The 19481-nt window shown below is 38.9% G+C and overlaps 3 protein-coding genes across 4 annotated transcripts; 1 reads left to right on the forward strand and 2 right to left on the reverse strand.

The window, feature by feature from the left end:
• Positions 1–5: 5 nt before the first annotated feature.
• rab23 (RAB23, member RAS oncogene family) lies at positions 6–9267 on the forward strand. Of its 2 annotated transcripts, XR_014877677.1 has the most exons (8): positions 6–377; positions 2516–2749; positions 3321–3406; positions 3637–3793; positions 3922–4004; positions 4104–4196; positions 4298–5505; positions 5540–9267. XR_014877677.1 is itself a non-coding variant. In XM_085183256.1 (7 exons), exons 2-7 carry the CDS (start codon positions 2595–2597, stop codon positions 4429–4431), a joined length of 708 nt encoding a protein of 235 aa, XP_085039382.1. In that variant the 5' UTR covers positions 6–377; positions 2516–2594; the 3' UTR covers positions 4432–9267. The 2 variants fall into 2 exon arrangements, 1 of the variants encoding a protein (XP_085039382.1); XM_085183256.1 differs by having other exon boundaries at positions 4298–9267.
• On the reverse strand, positions 4263–10534 carry bag2 (BCL2 associated athanogene 2). Its single transcript, XM_085183258.1, has 3 exons — positions 10028–10534; positions 9619–9728; positions 4263–8353 (listed from the first exon to the last, which is right to left on the reverse strand). Exons 1-3 carry the CDS (start codon positions 10147–10149, stop codon positions 7959–7961), a joined length of 627 nt encoding a protein of 208 aa, XP_085039384.1. The 5' UTR covers positions 10150–10534; the 3' UTR covers positions 4263–7958.
• Positions 10535–11390: 856 nt separating this feature from the next.
• znf451 (zinc finger protein 451) lies at positions 11391–18991 on the reverse strand. Its single transcript, XM_085183248.1, is given in 14 exon segments — positions 11391–11532; positions 12876–12941; positions 14136–14204; positions 14274–14685; positions 14688–15810; positions 15957–16095; positions 16280–16439; positions 16527–16653; positions 16761–16908; positions 17293–17404; positions 17931–18044; positions 18144–18227; positions 18471–18534; positions 18647–18991. Coding segments are annotated over 13 exon segments (2655 nt in total). The 5' UTR covers positions 18531–18534; positions 18647–18991; the 3' UTR covers positions 11391–11491.
• Between the last annotated feature and the right edge of the window lie 490 nt (positions 18992–19481).

Here is a 19481-nt window from a genome sequence, read left to right on the forward strand (position 1 = left end):
ACACTAGCGAGCTAGCCAACAGCCTGCCTGGCTAGCTCTCACGCGCAACGTAGCTCACTGAAATAGGCAGCAATGCATATCCATTCTATAAATGTCATGAGAGTGACCTCAGGTGTTGACAGTCAATAGACGGTATCTTTCGTTTAGGAGAGAACGTTTTTGCACTACATAGGGAAGGAGTCGTTAGCGAACGGAGCAGAAGGTTGTCTTTCTTCTGTGAAAAGTGGCTAATCTTAGCTAGGCACCCTTAGCAGCGGAGTCTCTTGCGTCTCTTGCCACGGAGAAGAGCGGCGGGAGGCTGTAGATATGTGGATGTGGGTTAGCTGACTGCATAGCTCGCCTAATGTCATTGGATGAGTTGTAGCGTCGTTTTACAGGTAAGAAACTGCACGCTTCTTTGGCATGCTTTCCCATCATTTCTTCACCGTTTATTTCACCCAGCTTTAACGCACTACCTCGGGAGCTGCTCTGTACTTCAAGGGGAGCCTCCTTTCAGCAATTCAACAGGTCTTATCTTGACCAAGGCAAGGGATTTGAGTGAAGAAGAGGAGTGGGAAGTTGACTTCAAACTTAATTCCCATCAGAGACTATGAACGCATTACATATAGCAAAAGTCTTCGACAGAGTTGAATAGCTTAGTTGTGTGTCATGGCGTTTTGATCTGTGTTATTCAGTCTTTGCTTCAAAAATTGTGGTGCCCCGCCTTGAGGCCTGGACAAGTAACGGTGAGTCTATGAAGATGACTCACTGTCTAGCAAGGGGGGTGTATTATCTGCTTCATACTGAGCAGAATTCAGTACTATGTGCATAGCAATGCAAAACATACCCTGCTACCATGTTATGTAAAAAATGCAGTAGGCCTGTATATTTCATATTCTGTGTTATCACATTTGTATTGTATGAATGGGGTAATGTTGACCTGAAAGCCCAGAATTTACTCAGGACAGTTGTTTGTGCAGGTATGGAGAATATTGTGTTTAAATGTGTAGCTGTCTTGAAGTGTTAAACTGCACCTTCCGGTCACTTCTTTAGAGCTTGAAAAAAGAAGGCAGCTGGACTTCTTTCAAGAGGCGTTTTCCCTTAAAAAAACAACAACAAATGATGGAAAGGCACAAGTATTTACCCTGGGGGTACCCTTTTGGAAGTGATCCTTATTGATAATGTGAGTCACCAAATGAGCCAAGATGTAAAAAAAAAAACAAAAAAAACAAAAAAAAAACAACTTGGGTCACTCACATTACCATCAGTGGGGGTTCAGAATGAAACCTCTGTGAGGCCTTGCTCTAACATGACCTATTGAGATCACCTGAGGAGAGTTGTGATTCATTTCAGAAATGTGGGGTATAAGACATGACCACAGTGCAAAAAGATTGCCTCACATTGTTGTTGATACTAAGAGCACAATTATTCAGATCTCATTTTCAAATACTGTTAAAGCGACTCATCATCATTTAACTAAATCTGAATCATGTTGTTCTGAACTTATAGTAGTTATAAATAAACAATACATAACCAGCTTCTTAACCTCCCAGTTTGACAGTTTCTGTGATGATAAAACATATTTAAACTACAAATCCCAAACCAACTACACTTGAATATGAGAGGACTAGCTGCTTGAAAGGAAGAGGAGGTCTTTGCTCAACTAAAGTGAAATGCAAAGTCAAGACTTTAAAATAATCCAAAAGTTTACATTAAAAGAAGCGCATACTATTCTATTTTCAGCTGTGTTTTGCCTTCATGTTATACCAACTGATGTGTCATTCAGCTCAATTACAGATACATATTGTGACTCAAATTCAGGCAGGCTGTTGAACACTACAGTCACGCAGTAGGCTGTCAGTGTCCACTGAGAACAGCTTTCCCACAATATGTTGTTTAGCATAGCACTCAGCCACTCCACATATATAGCTGTGGGGACCCAGTTGCTATGCGGAGTCTGCAGTTTTCTGCACTAATGGAACAATAAACATAGTGAACCACCTCTCCAGTCAAGCTGAAAATGTGTTTTACAACAGTTAGTAAAATGTGCACCCATAACAGTTTAAAAGCTAATTACAGACGTTGTGTATGTGACACCATGTATTAGAGTGCAATGAAGTGCTTGTGTTGCTGGCGAATATGATAATTATATTATTAAGCCTACAAAAGTTGAGTTGTGACTGTTGGCTATAAAAATGTATTGTAAAACATTTTTTAGGCTTTGACAACTACATTTGTAACAGTATATTGACATATCAAACTGAAAATACATTTGATTAGTATTAAAAAGAAGTAGCAGTCAGTTGCGCCTCTGCTAATTTGCTTGATTGTCAACCGCACTTTAACAGCATTTATAAGTAACTTATAAACTCAGTAACAAAGTTGGTTTTCATCATATTTGTTCAACTGACAATGTCTCTGAAGTGAGTGATTCATACATAAACCACATTTGAGTTGCACTTGTCCAGTGTTTGTGGCTTTTTTTTTTTGTGTGTTTTTTTTTTGTAGTATCTAATATTTTATTTTACACTTTCAGCTGGTACATGTGCTCCCGTCACAGCTCTGAAACAATACAGGCACAGTGGAATTGAGAAAATCAGCCAGACGTCATCACCATGTTGGAGGAGGACATGGAAGTGGCCATCAAAGTGGTCGTGGTCGGCAATGGAGCTGTCGGCAAGTCCAGTATGATCCAACGTTACTGCAAGGGCATTTTCACTAAAGACTACAAAAAGACAATTGGAGTGGACTTCCTGGAAAGGCAGATACTGTAAGATATTCATTTGAAAGATGTTCCCCATTATTTATCAGTTATGGTCTATAATCAAAGTCACAGAGGGTCTGTTAACTAACTACAACTTCAGCTGTATAAAATGGTTTTACAATATTAAATACATATTGGAATGTGGAATCCTGTTGGTACCCACATTTTAGGTTTAATCAGAAATTACTCTTTTTTTAAAAAAAAAACAGAATTTTACTAAATTTGAGACATTTTACTTAAAAATGCCACTTTGTTATATTATATTCAGCTTTTATTTAATTAACATTAATTCTTATTATTTAATATTTTATTAACCACAGCACAGTGGTTTTTCCATGTTATAAATAATAATTACAAGAGAAAGTTATTTGACGAGAATTTAAAAAATATATATATATATATATATTATTACTTTTGTTTATTGAAGAAAATGTTTTATTCAAAATGTCTTAAAATTGTAGTTTTTGTGATTGTCTATTAACATAGAAAAACAAGTAGAGTGTGCTGAGTAGAATATAATAGGATATTATAGATGGATGAATATGTAACTAGTCAATTTTTTTTCTCATCGGTTTAGTGTAAATGATGAAGATGTCCGACTAATGCTTTGGGACACTGCTGGGCAGGAGGAGTTTGATGCCATCACTAAGGCCTATTACCGCGGTAAGATTGCACCTCTGCAACAAATAACTTTTGCTTATCCCGTATTTCTAGGCTTTCAACCAAAGTGTACGCACTAGTATATATATATACATATATATTTCCTAGAGGGCTTATTCTTAAATCCAATCTGTGTTTTTGCTCTCGGACAATGAATTATGCAACATGCTTTTTTTACAAGATGTAACAGCTTGAGAACGTGAACTGTTTGTGTATGTGATCTTACTTTGCAGGTGCGCAGGCATGTGTGCTTGTCTTCTCCACCACAGACCGGGACTCGTTTCAGGCTATTGACAGCTGGAAGGAGAAGGTGGAAGCAGAAGTTGGAGATATTCCCACAGTTCTTGTGCAAAACAAAATTGACCTCCTGGAAGAGACTGTTATAAAAAAGTAAGGATTCTGTGGTACAGAAAAGCAATTAACTGTTAAAGAAAAGAGTGCTGACTGTTTATTGAAAATAAGTCTGTTAATTTACCAGAAAATTAAGAAGTGCTGTATTTCCTTCACTTGTACTGCAGTGAGGAGGCAGAAGCATTGGCTAAGAGGCTTAAGCTAAGATTTTATCGCGCTTCAGTGAAAGAGGACCTAAATGTGAATGAGGGTAGGTTACTGAAAATCTGAACAACTGATCAGATGCAAGTAAAATGGCTTGTTTCTTAATGTTACTGTCGTAACATTTCTGCTTGTTGTCTTCATTTAGTTTTTAAGTATTTAGCTGAGAAGTATCTACAGCGACTCAAACAGCAAACAGCAGAGGAGACGGAGGTGGTCCACACAACAAGCAATAAAATAGGTAAGAAATCTTTTTCCGTATCACAATTTAAGCTCTGGTGTTTTGTTTTTGTTTCTTTTAAATAGCCTTTACTCATTCTTTCTGTTTTTTTTTTTCCAAAGGTGTTTTTAATACAACAAGTAGTAATGTCTGCAACCAGAGCTCCAGCAACGGCAGAGAAGTCATCACTTTGCGTCCTAACAAGCAAAGAACCAAGAAGACTAAAAATCCCTTTGGAAGCTGCAGCCTCCTCTAGAGAAAATCATTTCATTTTACTGACCGACAGTTATTTCTGACACTAGATTGCTCGTTATTGTAAGCTGTTGAGGTAGCCACAGTTAGTGACCAAAGCTCACATAGACTGGGAAACACTACACTACACTATATTACTTTATTAACCTAATGTTCATCTTCCTCGCCCCATGTTGATAGGTGTATTGCGGTCTCGGATATTCATCAGCGACCTGGGCACAAAACCTAACCTTTGTAGATACTTGGATCCTCCTAATGGTTGCCTTAAGAAACAACTGCAGCTACAGTATGTTGTGTTATTAATTTAATGATGCCCAAAACAACTGAAGTTCTAGCTGTTGGTGCAGGTGGATTTTCCCCCTTATGGCCGAGGCTTTTTCACTCTTTTTTTTGTTTGTTTTAATGAAACTTGACATACCGACTCTCATCAAAGTATGTAACAGCAAAAGTTGCACTCCGTGGAGACTTTTCCTTCTGTACATGGTTATTCTGTTTAACATTTCAGCTGTGCAATACATTTGCATGTATTATAAAAGATAAGCAGATTATTTTATTCCATATTTTTCTAACTGTTAAACAGATAATGCTTCAAACTATATTCTTCGTCCTGATTGAATGCTGAGTTAAATCTCTGCGTGAAGTATTTTTGTACGAAGCACAATAGCTTTGACTGATCTTATGTGCCAAATTTTCTCTTTCTGAGCTGTGGTTAAACCTGTGCTCTTGTAGATATAGGTATGTAACCAAATATCAATAACCAATGACACAAAAATAGTCCTTTTTCTGTCTGCTTACACTTGTTAAACTAATTATTTTAGACATAAAACACCATTTACACTAAAAAAAACTCTGTTATTTCAATCATAGTACCTCAAGTTACAACCAATTGTCAGTTACAATACAATACTATGCTTTTGATTGCAGTTGTTTACATTGTTTTGTTTATTATTTCTATACCTTTGACATATATATTCAGAGTATAGTAAAAACTGTACAGAATTCTCCTATTAGTTTTTTGACCTGGATTGTGAAGAACTTTCTCCAGACTATAAAAAAGGAGCTGTATTGGGCCCAGAAAGTGAAAAGAAAAATGAAAGCTCACTGCTCAGTAGGTACTGTACCTGTGGTGTGGAGTTTAGGGCGGGATGTAAACTAATGCTCTCAGAAGGTGTTACAAAAAGTTGGCAATCAAGAGGGGATGTTTTGCTATTGAAGAGCTTACGTGTGCCTGATTATGCAAGAAAATTCCTTTTTTTTTTTCTAACTAAATGAGAGTACTCCCAGAAACAATCTCCCAAACTAATCCTTAGTTTTCAATACAACTATCTGTGAAATGTATAATGTATTCACCTTTCCTTCTGTTTTTCAGAACTCATTATTGGGTTACACAGGTTTACCAAGCACAACAAAATATTTAGTAATATAGAAAAGTCTTAGATTAAATCTCCTGTCTTGAATGAACATTTCCTTAGTAGTTTCAGTTGTAGCTATCTAATGGAATTATAATACATAGGTCATCTGGGAATACATGTGCATGCATGCTTTACTCTTAAAAGAAAAATGATTTCAGATCTGTGTTCAGATTTTTTTCTATTGTGAAAATACCAAAAGGTGCTTAAAATGTGTTCTACAGTTACACCGTTGGTACGAAGTTTGTGTCACATTTCAAAGTTTCCCATTAGTTTTTTTTTTGTAAACTGTGCTGTTTTGAAGACAAGCAAAGTGGCATAACTGTAATGCATGCAGGCCTTTTCCCCTCCCATATCAGTGAATGTTTAATCATTACAATGCCTTGTCAATGTTTACATTCTTTAGAGTACACATTTTAATCCATCCTTTTGCTGTTTTTTTAATTGCCTTCACAGTAGATCTGTAAGTAATGTTTTTCTCAAGCTTGTGCTAGTTTATGTTTACTTTGTCTTTTGACTGACTTGATTCACTGCACTTTATCATTAAGATGGCGTATAATTTTAAAGAATCAGCAGTTAAAACTAACCATACTTAAGTGCTGTCACTCAGGTGTAATCTTTGTGTCTTAATTTTACTTTTACTTTTTCTCACATGACTTCATGAGCAGATTCACACATTTAGAAAGACAAACCAACTTGTGTTGGCTTTCAGCCTGAGAAAAACGACACGACTTGCAGTTTTGTTGTGTCACACACAACTGTGTGTCTGTTGTTTTGTTTGCGAGGCAGTGTTTGGTGGCGATCTGATATAAATAAAAAAATTTCTTGAGCATCCATTGTATGATTTCATGACAGTTTCTTTAACCAGAATGTTGTTATTATTTTAACTGGGTACATTTAGTTACAGTGAATAAGGTTAGATAAATTTGGAAGTGCAGACAGTTTGGATAAAAGATGGTTGTCTGTACCTGTGGCAGTTTTACAAGTTAATAAACAACTAACATGGGTGTAGAAGTTTAGCCTTGCTCTTAGTACCTTGACACGAGAAACTCATACCTCATGATCCTCATATTCTATGTTATTTCATATCCTTATGCCAAATGCCAAACAATGGATGAGTTTGCTCAAATGCCATCCGCTGGGGAAGAGCAAGTGATAATATGTAGGGCTCCTAGGCAAAGGCAACCTTTACTTACTTAAAACATTGTATGCCCTTTGCTCTGCTGACATTGTTTTTCTATTTGACACAAAACAACTAAGTGTTGTAAGTCTTGATTTTTAAATTTGTTCTATAGATTATCCTCTACACTACGTGTGTGGACATTCCTAAATAAACAGAGGCACTTGCCACATGCTGCACTGCACTTGTCTGCAAGTCTGACCTTAGAGCGCCATTATTTGTTGCCAACTAGGAAAGAATAAACTACAAAACATTTAATTCAACTATATTTTATGTGAGTACTTTGATTTAGCAGCAAAGACCAAGAAAGTGTTTCTCTCTAATATCAAGTCCCCTGCTCATAGCAGAACATTCTTAACCCTGACTTGTCAAGAAATTGAATATTCATCTTATTAATGGTTAAAAAGAAACCAATACAAAAAAGGAATGAGGAAATGCTGATCTCAGCACGAAGTCATCAAAACTTAAAGAAGGTCCAAGGAAAACCATCTGGGAGCTTGACTGCTGAAGAGTACTGTATATTTAAAGAAGTCGCTGCCTGACACTCATAAGACAACAGGTTTATTTCGTTTTTTGACACGTGATCTGAAATAAAACTCATATGTGCAAATACAAACTAAAATCCATATATCTTGTGTTGATTTCACACAAAGAGGTAGTGCGTGCACTTACAAAATCAACTACCTAAATTTAAAAGTGAGGCAATGAAACAAAAAGAGACTTATTTAATTCATTGCTGTTCAGCATTTTTTACTGCACTAGGTGCATATGTGAACACACGCGTACATTGTATAAACATTAAGTAACCAATATTAAGTAGATCAATGTAAAAATGACAATGATTTGGTAAAACTGGATATTTGTTGCTCACTTTTCTTGCTACAAGTAGCAGCCTTCTGAAAGCGAACATTCAAGGCACATTTAATGCTTTGGTGATGAGTCTTATTGACTACCGTTTGCTTTTGTGTTCTCGAGTTTTTGATGATCCATAATCTTGATGTTCTTTTCAGCATTTTCAACATTTCTCAACAGAGTCTCCAGCCTCCGCTTTATGTTCTTCTGGTCCTCCAGAGCGCAACCGATCACAATGGCCTGAAACTTCTGGTCGATGGGAATGGCCGGTGCTTCAGTCACACATGCGGCGTGCAGGGCCAGCAGCTTCTGCCTGCTCCCCTCCATGTCGTCCAGCAACTTTTTCACTATTTCATCTATGATGGATGTGGCTTTTTGTAGCGCCTCCTCCTGCTGCGGGTTTCTGATTGTCCCAACAGAGATTTCCACAGACAGCGTCCGGCCCATTAAACGGTCTGCAGTTAAAGTTAACTCCTCTCTCTCTCCTAAGAGACACAACACATGGGGAAAAAAATAAAATAAAATACATACTTTAAGTGAAAAATTACATTTACCACAGATAACTAGGTTTTGTAAGGGGGAGCATATTGGCTAGATTTATCTAAATTCAAATCCTTGCCCTTGTCTTTATTATCTGAAGTTTCCATGTTCATGACTGTGCTCAGTCTACCACAAGCCAGGGACACAGTTATTTTATGCAGTGTAAAACAACAGGGTGGGCTTGCACATCGACACTTCAGATCTGCAAGGCCATCTTGTTGCAAAGCCTTTCTAAAAAAAATTCTCTGAGAGACAAAGCAGCTGGTGTAAAAACAATCTACAGCAGATCAAGTCTGCTGAATTTGAATTTTCTGCCTCAAACTGTCATCAGTATGTATGGAGCAGGTCAGGAAAGAGACACAGCAGTAAGTATCAGCGGTGTTAGGGATCTTGTCAAAATTGATGAATTATGAACACAGAAAACTACCGTCAGATTTTGATCCACCATGCAGTACCATCTGGAAAGCATCTGATTGGCTTCATTTTTCAGCATGACAATGATCCCAAACACATTGCTAATGGATTAAAAGCTAGACAGAGGAAACACACAGTGGAACACTATCTGTAATGGACTGGACTCCCTAGAGCCCAAAGCACAACATTACTGAAGCAGGGTGGGATCGTTTTGACAGAGAACAGAACAAAAGGCAGTCGCCCAAATTCTGTTTTGCCACATATATTTTGTATTTCCATTTATTTGTGCATGTTTGACTACATCACTGCACTTATTTCCACTTTACTGTCAATGTAGAAAGAAATAAGGAGTAGCTCAAGACTTTTGCCTAATACTGTACACTGTAATGATTTCTTTGCAAGTGGACGCTTTCTTTGGAAACAAACAAACAAACAAAAAAAGAAATACGGGTAATCAAATAAAGACTGCAGGTGGTTTTCAATGAGCGTGTTCAGCCTAGTTTAGTGCCTTCATTAAAATAGAGCTTGATGTATAAATGACATCCATGAGCTGTAAACAACTACTTGGGTGGAACTCTTTAAATCCTCAGACATTCACGAGCCCACCTCCACCCAACAGCAAAGTTAACTTTCAAAGCATGTCTTCATTGGATCACAATGTTGCAGTGGCATCAGAGCAGAAAATACAGGAATTCAAAACACAGCAAAATGATACTAGGAGGCTATGTGTTCACAGTGACATCAACCAGCGCGTGACTTTTGAGTTCAAGTTGTGATAGTCAGCAAGCCGCCTCACCAGCACAGATGTTACGCATTTCTTGACTGTTCTGTAGAGATTGAATCATTTCCAGGATGCACTCCCTTTCCTGCTCCATGGCCGATGCCGCTTCGCGTAAAGACTCCACCCTGTTGGAGACAACAAAGCATGACAATAACCGTCCATTGAAAAGCATCCTTAAACTGCGAGAGTAATGATTATGAGGCTGTGAGCTACGAACCAAAAGCAACCCACCTATAAAACATAGTAAAATGTGATCATTAACTGTTCTCGGAAAACCGCTAAGAAACTAAAGCTACTTTTATGGCACATTTTATACGCTATAATAACTTGTTATAGAAAATGTGAGCAGTCATATATATCCCACAAACGACAATGCTTGAATAGGTGGCTCAGCATAAAGCACATGCTAAGGCCCGTTACTTACCTCATTTCCAGCTGGTCCAAACTTTCCAGCAGCCGCCCCGAGCGATCTGCCATGGATAGCGTCCTGCTGAACTTGCTACAGGTAGCCTCGTTCATCTTCGCTTGTATTTTTGCCTGAGCCATGATGATGAACACCCGTCACAAGGCTGATCCGTTCCGGAGTAAAAACAAATCCCGTGTGCGGTTAACTCCGAGCTGTCCAGCTCCACCGGCTGCTGCTGCAGCGCCCCTGGGAGAACATTTCCAAACATGGGCTGCGACTTCCTTCACTCACTCCTCATAGAAGCTTCCCGAGGAGCCCAGAACTATGCTCTCAAAACGAGGGTCCGAGGACCCCCTGAAGGACCCCGGAAACGGCCGTCCGGTCCACAGAAAAACTAGCTAGGATTTAAATTAATAGGATAACAGTCACTATTTTTTGTTCAACAAAACTAGTTAATAGACTTTGCTTAATCCACCACCAAAACCTTTTAACTCTGACAGTGATTTATGTCAATGACTTAAGTACTACAAAATATTAAAAAATGTATACTATATCGTAAATTCCTTACATTAAATGAGGAGTTTTTACACACCAACAAAGACATCTTCACCTCTGCCACTGCAGTTTGCCTGGAGCTGCCAAATTCTACAACCAGGAGCCCAGTGCTAATTAACTTGTACTGTGTCAGTGCACAACACCCAAGACTTATCTCATAGTCCATTATCTTCAAAGCTTTTGCTCTTTAGCCAACTTGTCCAAAATCAGATATCTGGCTTGTAACAGCCAAGGGGATTAAATCTTTCATGGATATATTGCAGTTGAGTACAACACGATAATTCTGAATGCATATTTTCAGTGTATGCAGGGATGAGCTGTTAATTTTATCCAAGAGCCCACATAAGAAACTGGTACTGCGGTAGTCCCAGTTTCTAATGTGAGCCCCTTGGGAACATTAATTGCTGGGTATACGAGTTTATCTTGAGTGCACTCTTAAGTGTGTGCACCAAATTAACACATTTCTGGAGCACAACAATTATGTGAATTTGTATTGCAGACTTCTGGGTATTGCAAAAGCTTTTTCCTTAAGAAAAATAATCTAGCATTCTAGCGTAGAAGGATTGGGATTCACATGACACCATGCGAAGAGAGTCTGTGACATACAATACACTGGAAAACAGAGCGCAACTGGAGACACAGCACTGTGGTCACATGTTCAGCTCAGGCATCTTGCAGTGTGGTGGATGCCATCTATAGCACACGTGTCGAAACACTCTGGCTCCTCACAAGTGTCAAGCTTACAAAATTGCAAATCTGCAAGGTTCAATTTGGTGTCCACTTACTGCAAATAATGAAAAACTCAGAAAAAGTAAGAAACAGGACAAACATTTAATTCTTTATTATATTCTGAACACGTCACCTTGTACAAAACATTCTAGTATAACATTAGATGAACAGCATGTTACAAAAGCACTTCTGGCTTTCTCAGAACTCCAGGAGGCTTCTTTTGAGAGCTTCTTCCAACTCTGTGAAAACAAATTACACGAGAAAACCTTCATTCATACCAGCATGGCCATATGGAAAACACTACAAATGGCATCATTTCAACAACACTGAGAACATTTTATGTTGACCACAATGTCATAACTTTAACATTTCTATTCTTTCATATCTCCAAATCTATTTATAGTGATCCCCAAAATGTTTCCTTCGTCTTTGAGCCAGCAGAGCCTTTAGGTCATCCACACTCCCCGCCCCCCCTCTTCATGACGTCTCACAGGTGCCATAAAGATTGACTCTCACTCCGTGCCGACATCATACTAAAATCTTCTCCTGGGAAAAATAATCTTTCAGTAGGCAGCTGCTTTGTTTTAGATTTCATATTTTGATGAAATCTAAAATCTGGACACAGATTGGAGTTTCTTACTCCATTCAAGAGATCAGCATGAATGCTAAATTTGGACTTGTCTGAAAATAACACCTTCAAAAGCTGCAGACTTTCTGTGCATGTTATTTGCAAATTTAAGCCTAGCTGTCCCAGTCTGTGAGCTGGATAGTTTCCACTCCCCTCTACCCACACTTTGAATAGTCTTTGAACTGAGCTGTGTCTGTAATCCTGCTCAAAGCACTCCTCTGTGGCGTTTCTAAGCATTTTTTGTAATCTGATGGTGGCCTTTCTGAGTGCCTTTTGTTCCGAGGACTGACTTCTCTCTTCATCTTTCTGAAAATATTTCATAACCATGGAGGATTGACGATTGAGATGGTCGGATGAACGTTGTGTCATCCTATGCTTGAGCTCACGTCACCGTCTTTTACTGTTTGTCCCCAGTAGGAAGGTAATTTATGAATTTCTGAAGAACCTGTTTACACACATGTAATTCATCACATTACTTTCCGATTTAAGCAGCAGGTTCATGCTTTCTCAAATGTAAGCCTGACATCATTTTAGTACACAAAACTACAGTCGAGTTTCTTTTTCATCCTTTTGATAAAACACATTCTTTATCTTGACATTTGTTAAATGTGTTCAAATTCCTCCAAGCAGTGAGTCACGGTTCGATTCCTGGCCAGCCAGACTGCGAGTGCACATCACACTGCATCCCATATTTCCTGTCTGTTCCCATCTAATAAAAGAACAAAAAAACTCTCCCAGAAGGCTGGGAATAAACCTCACTGAACCAACTGTTCAAATATTTTTTTAGGCCTGCATGTTATCCATTGACATTTTCATTCCTTCATGTGCAGGGCAATGTCAACAATCACTGACTGTATAACGTACAGATAACAAAAATACAATATGTTGTATTGTACTGACTTACAAACTGTTCAAAAGAGAAAGACTTATATCCTCAGCCCTGCACACACATACCTGCTGACTCTTGTCCTTCTTCTGCGCTCAAAGACAGCGCGCGTTTCATTTCATCATCCGATTCAACTGTAACAGAATACAGAGTCGTTTATCCAAGCTGTTAAAAATCAAGATTAATGAGGATACTTTAAGACAAGTAAATCAGTGTGTTTTTGTTTGAGAGGACATTCATAGGATTAATTATGCAAATAATTATTAGCAGTTGAGCTAAAGCAAGAATTCTCTTTAAACAGACAGCCGTTAGGGTCTCATGACGAAAAGAGAGAAAAAAAGAAGTAGCGTTTATTTAGTATCTAGCCTTTTCTTTCTAGTTACAGGTGACAACAAAATTATTAGTCCCCTATGAAAATTAAAATTTTGTCCATTTCAAATTTGCTCTAGTGCTTTTTTAATAGAGCTAAGGATTTTCAACATAGGATTACTAAACACACTAGTTTTCTTTAGAAAGCATAAATTATTTCTATTTGCACACAATAACAGAATTGTTTTTTTTACCAGGGTCAATAATATTCGCTCCCTGAGAAAACGGGCTTTTTTTATTTAGCTATAGCAAAAACCACCACTGTGCAATGATGTGCTTTATTTTTGTAATGCTCAAAGCTTTTAAAATCATTAAAACTGTGGGTTTATCTTCCAATTTAAAGAAAGCATAAGAACCTCAAAAAGAGTTTGAGTTATCATGTGAAAAACAGCTGAAGGAAAAAAAGATATGAGAAGATTTTTAAAGAAAACCAGGAAAATTGGGTCTGAGCAGTCACTTTGTCTTTCAACATGACAGCATAAACGATAAGTCACTCCTGGTGAAGAACTACCTCCAGAAGACCAAAGTCAACATTACTGGCTGGACTGCTCAAAGACCTGACTTGATGTTGGGTAAACAGAAGACCAAGGACTATGCCAGGGGCCATCAAATCTGAACGCATTTGAGAGACTCGGCAAAGAGGAATGGACAGGGATTGTTCAGGCGGTGTGTGAGACTTGTTGAAAACTACAAAAAACTATTGCAGGCTGTTATCCAGCAAAAATGATACACCACCTATTAGCATCAGGAGGACTCATCTGGTAGTTTGTGTAAATAATTTGGTTCCTGTGTGCAAAATAAAAATAATGTAAACAATAAAAATCTAAGATTTTTGGAAAAGGTGTGATTAAAATTCCTTCCTCTGTTTAACAGCACTTTTTAAAAAAAATTCATAGGGGGACTAATAATTCTGGCCTCATCTGTATATCACTGATATATATGTATAGTTTACTGCCTACCTTCCTGCACTTCACTCTCGTCATTGGTGTGATCAATGTTCAAAAATGTCAGCGTTTCGTCGTCAATCTCTGCAAACATGAATACAAATTAACATTCAAAAACAAGACATTAAATGTGAATCAGTTTAACCAATTTACCATTGCTGTCTGGTTTGATCTCCACAGCATTAGGTATTATTGGAGTAGTGGGTTCGGCTTTTGAGCTTTTCCTGCAGGTCCTGGAACTCATGCAGGGATCCAGTGTACAATGTTGCAAGTGGTAGTGTTTATGGAAACTCGGTACATCCATAAAACTCTCTTGGCAGTCTTTGCATCTGATGTCAAAGCTCCTGTCCAGGTTCAAGGCTGTGTGTTTTGTGTGGACATGAGTCTTGATCTGTGCATAGGATGGAACAGATACATCGCAAGGCACACAGATGTACTGGCATTTTTCTTCCGCAGCTAGATTCCTCATGCATTGTGTGTAAGTGGCTTTCATGTCCTCTTTACTTTTTTCCGAACCCATGCACGGGCATGTAAACTGACTGGTCCTCTCAGCGGCAGTGGCAGAAAAAGCAGGCGGCAGCGGCAGCAGCGGTATCTGGGCTGAACAACTTCAACGTCATCCATGCAGTAGAAGTCCTTACTGTGAAGATTCTTGTAGTGCTCAAAAAACTCCTCCTCAGATCCAAACTCCATGCTGTCGCAGAGACCGCAGAAATAGGAAGTTTTTATGAGCCCATCATGCTCATTCATACAGTGTCTCCGTACGGTGGACTCTTTGAAGAACTTCTGAGGACAGTGTCCACAGACGAATCTCTGAAAGCTGTGACTACTAACATCGCTGCAGTGTTTGCGGACGGCAGCCTCCGAGTCAAAGACATCCTCGCACATCCTGCACATCCAAGACTGCTCTACTTTTGATGAAGACACCTCTGAGCTCAGCTGGACTTTGGCCACAGACGAGGAGTGAAATGTGACATCACTGCTAGTGGATGGCTTGACATCAACGATTATGGGAAGCTGCTCAGGCACTTCTTGTTCACTGAAATACGTGTGTCCACTGTGAGCTCTAGCCACGTGTGACAGGATGTCTTCGTACCGAGGCATTTCCACTTTGCACTTGCGGCAGTAGAAGAGGAAGTTAGAGAGATGAGCGCCCCCGTGAAAGCGACTCATATGCAGACGTGCAATGGAAGACTCCCCCATATGTTTGCCACACACGCCACACTGATGGAAAATTTGGTTCACAGCCAGAAGGTGCTTACTGGCTCCAGCCTCGTCTGAGAACTGAAGACCACACTCGCAGCACCAAGCTGTTACGCTCCCGCTACTGGTGACAGTCACACTTGTCCCCAAGCTCTGCTGTTTAGCTGGAAATCTGTCATGGTCGTCGCTCTTCTTGTTTCTTTTGAGAGGTGTTGCAAGGCCAGTGGTCTCCTCTGTGTCTTTTGAGTCTCTAGCTCTCTTCGAGTGTTGAATTTCACTAAACCTGCAGTGCTGAAGAAGTGCTTTTGCCATTGTTTGGTTGAGTTCAACTTCATGCTGCATCGACCTCCTGTGTTTCTCAATTTCAGCTTGGCTGAGGAAGATTTCACAGCAGACAGAACACTGTCCTCGCACTTGCAGCTGATTCATGACCTGTACTATCGTCTTGTCAGCTTTGGCCACAGCACAGCCCTGTCTGCAGTACACACTAAAAAGAGGAAAATGAGGGACAAGGGCCATAAAAATGAGTTTCATAAAGGACCTGAATACAATCAGTGAAATATATATAAAGAGATTTCACTACATTCAAATGTTGTAAAAAACAAAAACAAAAAAATAAAACAGTAAACATACTTAAAGTGAGCTTGAGCTGCTTGATGGGAGATCAGTACGTTATGACACAAAGAGCAGCGGACACTGAACGCTACATCTTTGCACAAGGTGATGAGACGATTCTTGACATGTTGAGGGACAGGGACTGGCAGCGGACTTCCTGTGGGTTTTTTTTTTAAATCAAATGTAAAATAAAATGCAAATTGACTCATTTAGCTACTTTCCAGTATCTAAGATCTTCTAGAACCACACAAACAAAGGTAACCTGAGTAAATATAAAATGCTGTTTTTAAGTAATGATTTTATTTATTAGAGGAAAAAAAGAAAAAAGAAAAAAAAATTACCTCTTAAGGCGAGTGAGTCTTTGAAATGGCTTTCGGCTGACATGTGCTGGAGACACTCGTCTCTGAGGTTGAAGAGGTGGTAGCAGGCAGGACATGCAAAACACACAATTCGCTGATACATCTGGTTGATGCTATGACCATCGGCGTTAGATGAGAACACCTAGTAACCAAAACAGTTCTGAATTATTACACCATGCAGGGATTCAGGCTGCAACTTCTAATTGCACAGTCAGAAAAGTGCACAGACCTTTGACTTAACGTGGTTCCTCCAGGATTCTTTGGCCTGAAAATTCTTTCCACATGCAACACAGGCAAAGAACTCTGACGGACTTCCCTTAAGATTGATAGTCGGGTCACACGGGGAGTGATCAAACCTGCATACAAGAGCTTTTACTCAATACATGTGCAAGAGACAACCAATTTTTGTGAGGACAACAGTTAAGCCGCTGCACCAACACACTCACGAATGAAGAATTATTACCTTTTCAAGTGTCCATCAAGGAGGGAAGCATTATCATAAACTCGACCACAGTTAATTACTGGACAAGTATGCCTAGTTGAGATAGTTCTGTGGAAAGAAGTTCTTTGTCTTCCCTCGGAACCAGCACTGATCGCTCCAGGTTTAAGACCTAGATAAACACAATATTGAAGTATGTTAAGTCCCACAAACCACTCCACTGACAACTATAACAGAAAATTGCACCAATAAATCATTGATTTGACCCCGGTGGATGCAAGCCACTCTACACCACTAGAAAGTTTGTTTAGAATTCATTCAAAACATTTCAAGCCATTGTGTTTACAGATAGACAGAATAACATGTACACATGCAAACACTACCAAAAACATGACCTCCTTGGCAGAGGTAATTAGCATACTGATAGAAATGTAAAAAACAAACCAAAAAACCCAAAAACAAACAACAACTACGTGACAGGAAAATGTTTTAAAAGTCGTTCTACTTATTTGAGTAAAACAACTACAACAGATTTCTAATCCCGATCAATAATTACCTGGCATCTTTAACCACATGTCTACACAACGTTTGGCTTCCTGATTAATCCCATTTACAGCGCTAACAGCCAGCTCCTGTTGTCCATGAGCTTTTTGTAGGATCTGCTTCTCCTGAAAAAGGGGACAAAGACGTAACACGTAAGATATTTGCCTCACATGGAAAACACAAAACAAAACAAACAAAAAAAACAACAACACATCAGTGAAAACCAGCTGACTGTTTAATGTTGGTTCTCCAGGTAATGTTGCATGTTATGAATAGACTACCTTCCCCATCTTTTGTGCCCACAAGGGGGCACTGCTGCTCATAAAGTTGGGCTTAATCTACCCATACACTAACCCAGTAAAATCTTGGTGAGGATCTAAAGTTGAGTTTAAATTTCATGTTCTTTGTGAATATGTTAATGAGCACATGTATGTGTTAGTAATTTAAAATTCATAGTAAAATTTATTTTAAAACAGTTCACATAAAGCATAAGGCAATGCATCTTCTACTTTCCTGCTGTGCATAAAAAAAAGGTACAGATCTGAATGGAAACAGTGAAAACAGAATCAATTTTCTGACAGGCTAAATGATTAATGAAAGTCCAACAAACAACAAATGACAGTGGCTCAGTTTATTTGTCAACAACCTTACCTTGAATGCTCTGCATTTATCTGCTCGTTCCTTTTTCTGTACAGCCACTTGGTGCGCCAGTCTGTCCAGGGTAGATGTAACACGTGCTTTATGTCGGCTGATTTTATCTTCAAGCTACAATTGAAAGAAACAGTGCGTTTTTAAGAAAAAAGGATATTAACATATGAATTAAAAGGTTTAAATAACCAAATGACCTGTTTAAAAAAAACTTACTGTATTGGGAAATGATGAACATCCCTCATCTTCACTGTCACTCAACAGGTCAATACATTCCAATACTGGTCTGAGAGGGCCCTCCTGCATTAAAAAAAGAAAAAGAAAGAAAAACATCAACACTATTTCAGGCTTATAAAAATCATCTAAAGTCCAAATCATAAGGACCTGGACAGTATGAGACATCAGTGAATGGAGAGAAAAAATAGCAGTCTGTTTATTAGGCTTCATTAACGTGACAGTGAACAATGCCACTAGTTTGAAAACCAAAATGTTACCATTTTCAACTAATATTTATTTAATAGAGCCAGAGTGCATATGACTTACTGATACAAACTCGACTTCTTTTTCCACCTCATCTTCATCTGCGTCAACTGGAGAGGACATGTTACTAAAGGAAACGGGAAGATAACACGCGTTTTCAAGCTGGAGTACGTACTTATAAAGCTTAGCGACAGTTCTGCGGACAACATATTAACAACATATATAACAATTATAATTACCTCTTTTGGTGCAATTAGCTTAACAGTTACGTTTAAGCTAAGCCTGAACAACACAGACAGTTAGGCAAAGGAAACCGTAGCAGCTGGATAGCTTAGGTCTCGTAGCAAATATGCGAGACGTTGGGCAAACGAATATTAGCATGCACCTTTTTTGAAAACTTCTTGTCGTTGTCAAGCCTTTTAAAAGTAGGAAAATACGACTTGCTTTAACGAGGGTCACCCGTGTAGAAATTCAACATGGGGGCATAATTTCTTCCTCGTTTCGCCACCTCACTTAGTACTTCTCTTCGGTGCTGCCTCTCATGTGGGAGCTGCTCTACAGCAACTATTCAACGACTTAAATCAGTGTTGTTGCAGTATACCTGTTAACCAGCGGCGGCAGGAGTGAGCTGCGAGCTTCTAAACAGCACTTCAAAAGTCGAACGAAGAAGAAGTTACGCGCCACTACACTACGGTGGTGCGTTCACGGGCTGCATGAAGTTCAATGATCATAATATGTAAATCAAAGCAATTTTTACACACATTGACATGATTGAAGTTAAAAAGCCCTACATGTCACCGAGAATTTCACTCGTCTTCTGCTGGATATTGTTCTACCAACCATACTCTGGTGAAGACTATTATTAGCAGTGATATCTCTACTCTGAAAGAAATAACTCATGGGTCCCAAACACTCACTGTGTGAGATATGCAAGATAATATTATGTTGTGTAATGTTAGATTAAAAAAAAAAAAAAAAAACTGCAAAAAAGTGTTTGCAGTTTTTGCGTTTTCACACCGCTTAACTAATGTCCGCTTTGTAGTCCATTACTGGAAGTGTTTCTGAAACTAAAAC

The sequence above is a fragment of the Neolamprologus multifasciatus genome, chromosome 13 (assembly GCF_963576455.1).
Source record: "Neolamprologus multifasciatus chromosome 13, fNeoMul1.2, whole genome shotgun sequence".
NCBI classification, from domain to species: domain Eukaryota; kingdom Metazoa; phylum Chordata; class Actinopteri; order Cichliformes; family Cichlidae; genus Neolamprologus; species Neolamprologus multifasciatus.

Bases quoted from the DNA above. Each gene is read 5' to 3' on its own strand.
- bag2 (XM_085183258.1), bottom strand. From the start codon at position 10,149: ATGGCTCAGGCAAAAATACAAGCGAAGATGAACGAGGCTACCTGTAGC. The intron at 9,729-10,027 runs GTAAGTAACGGG...TGTCTCCAACAG, and splicing joins TTGGACCAGCTGGAAATGAG to GGTGGAGTCTTTACGCGAAG. The intron at 8,354-9,618 runs GTGAGGCGGCTT...TGTGTCTCTTAG, and splicing joins AATGCGTAACATCTGTGCTG to GAGAGAGAGAGGAGTTAACT.
- rab23 (XM_085183256.1), top strand. From the start codon at position 2,595: ATGTTGGAGGAGGACATGGAAGTGGCCATCAAAGTGGTCGTGGTCGGC. The intron at 2,750-3,320 runs GTAAGATATTCA...TCATCGGTTTAG, and splicing joins TTCCTGGAAAGGCAGATACT to TGTAAATGATGAAGATGTCC. The intron at 3,407-3,636 runs GTAAGATTGCAC...CTTACTTTGCAG, and splicing joins CACTAAGGCCTATTACCGCG to GTGCGCAGGCATGTGTGCTT.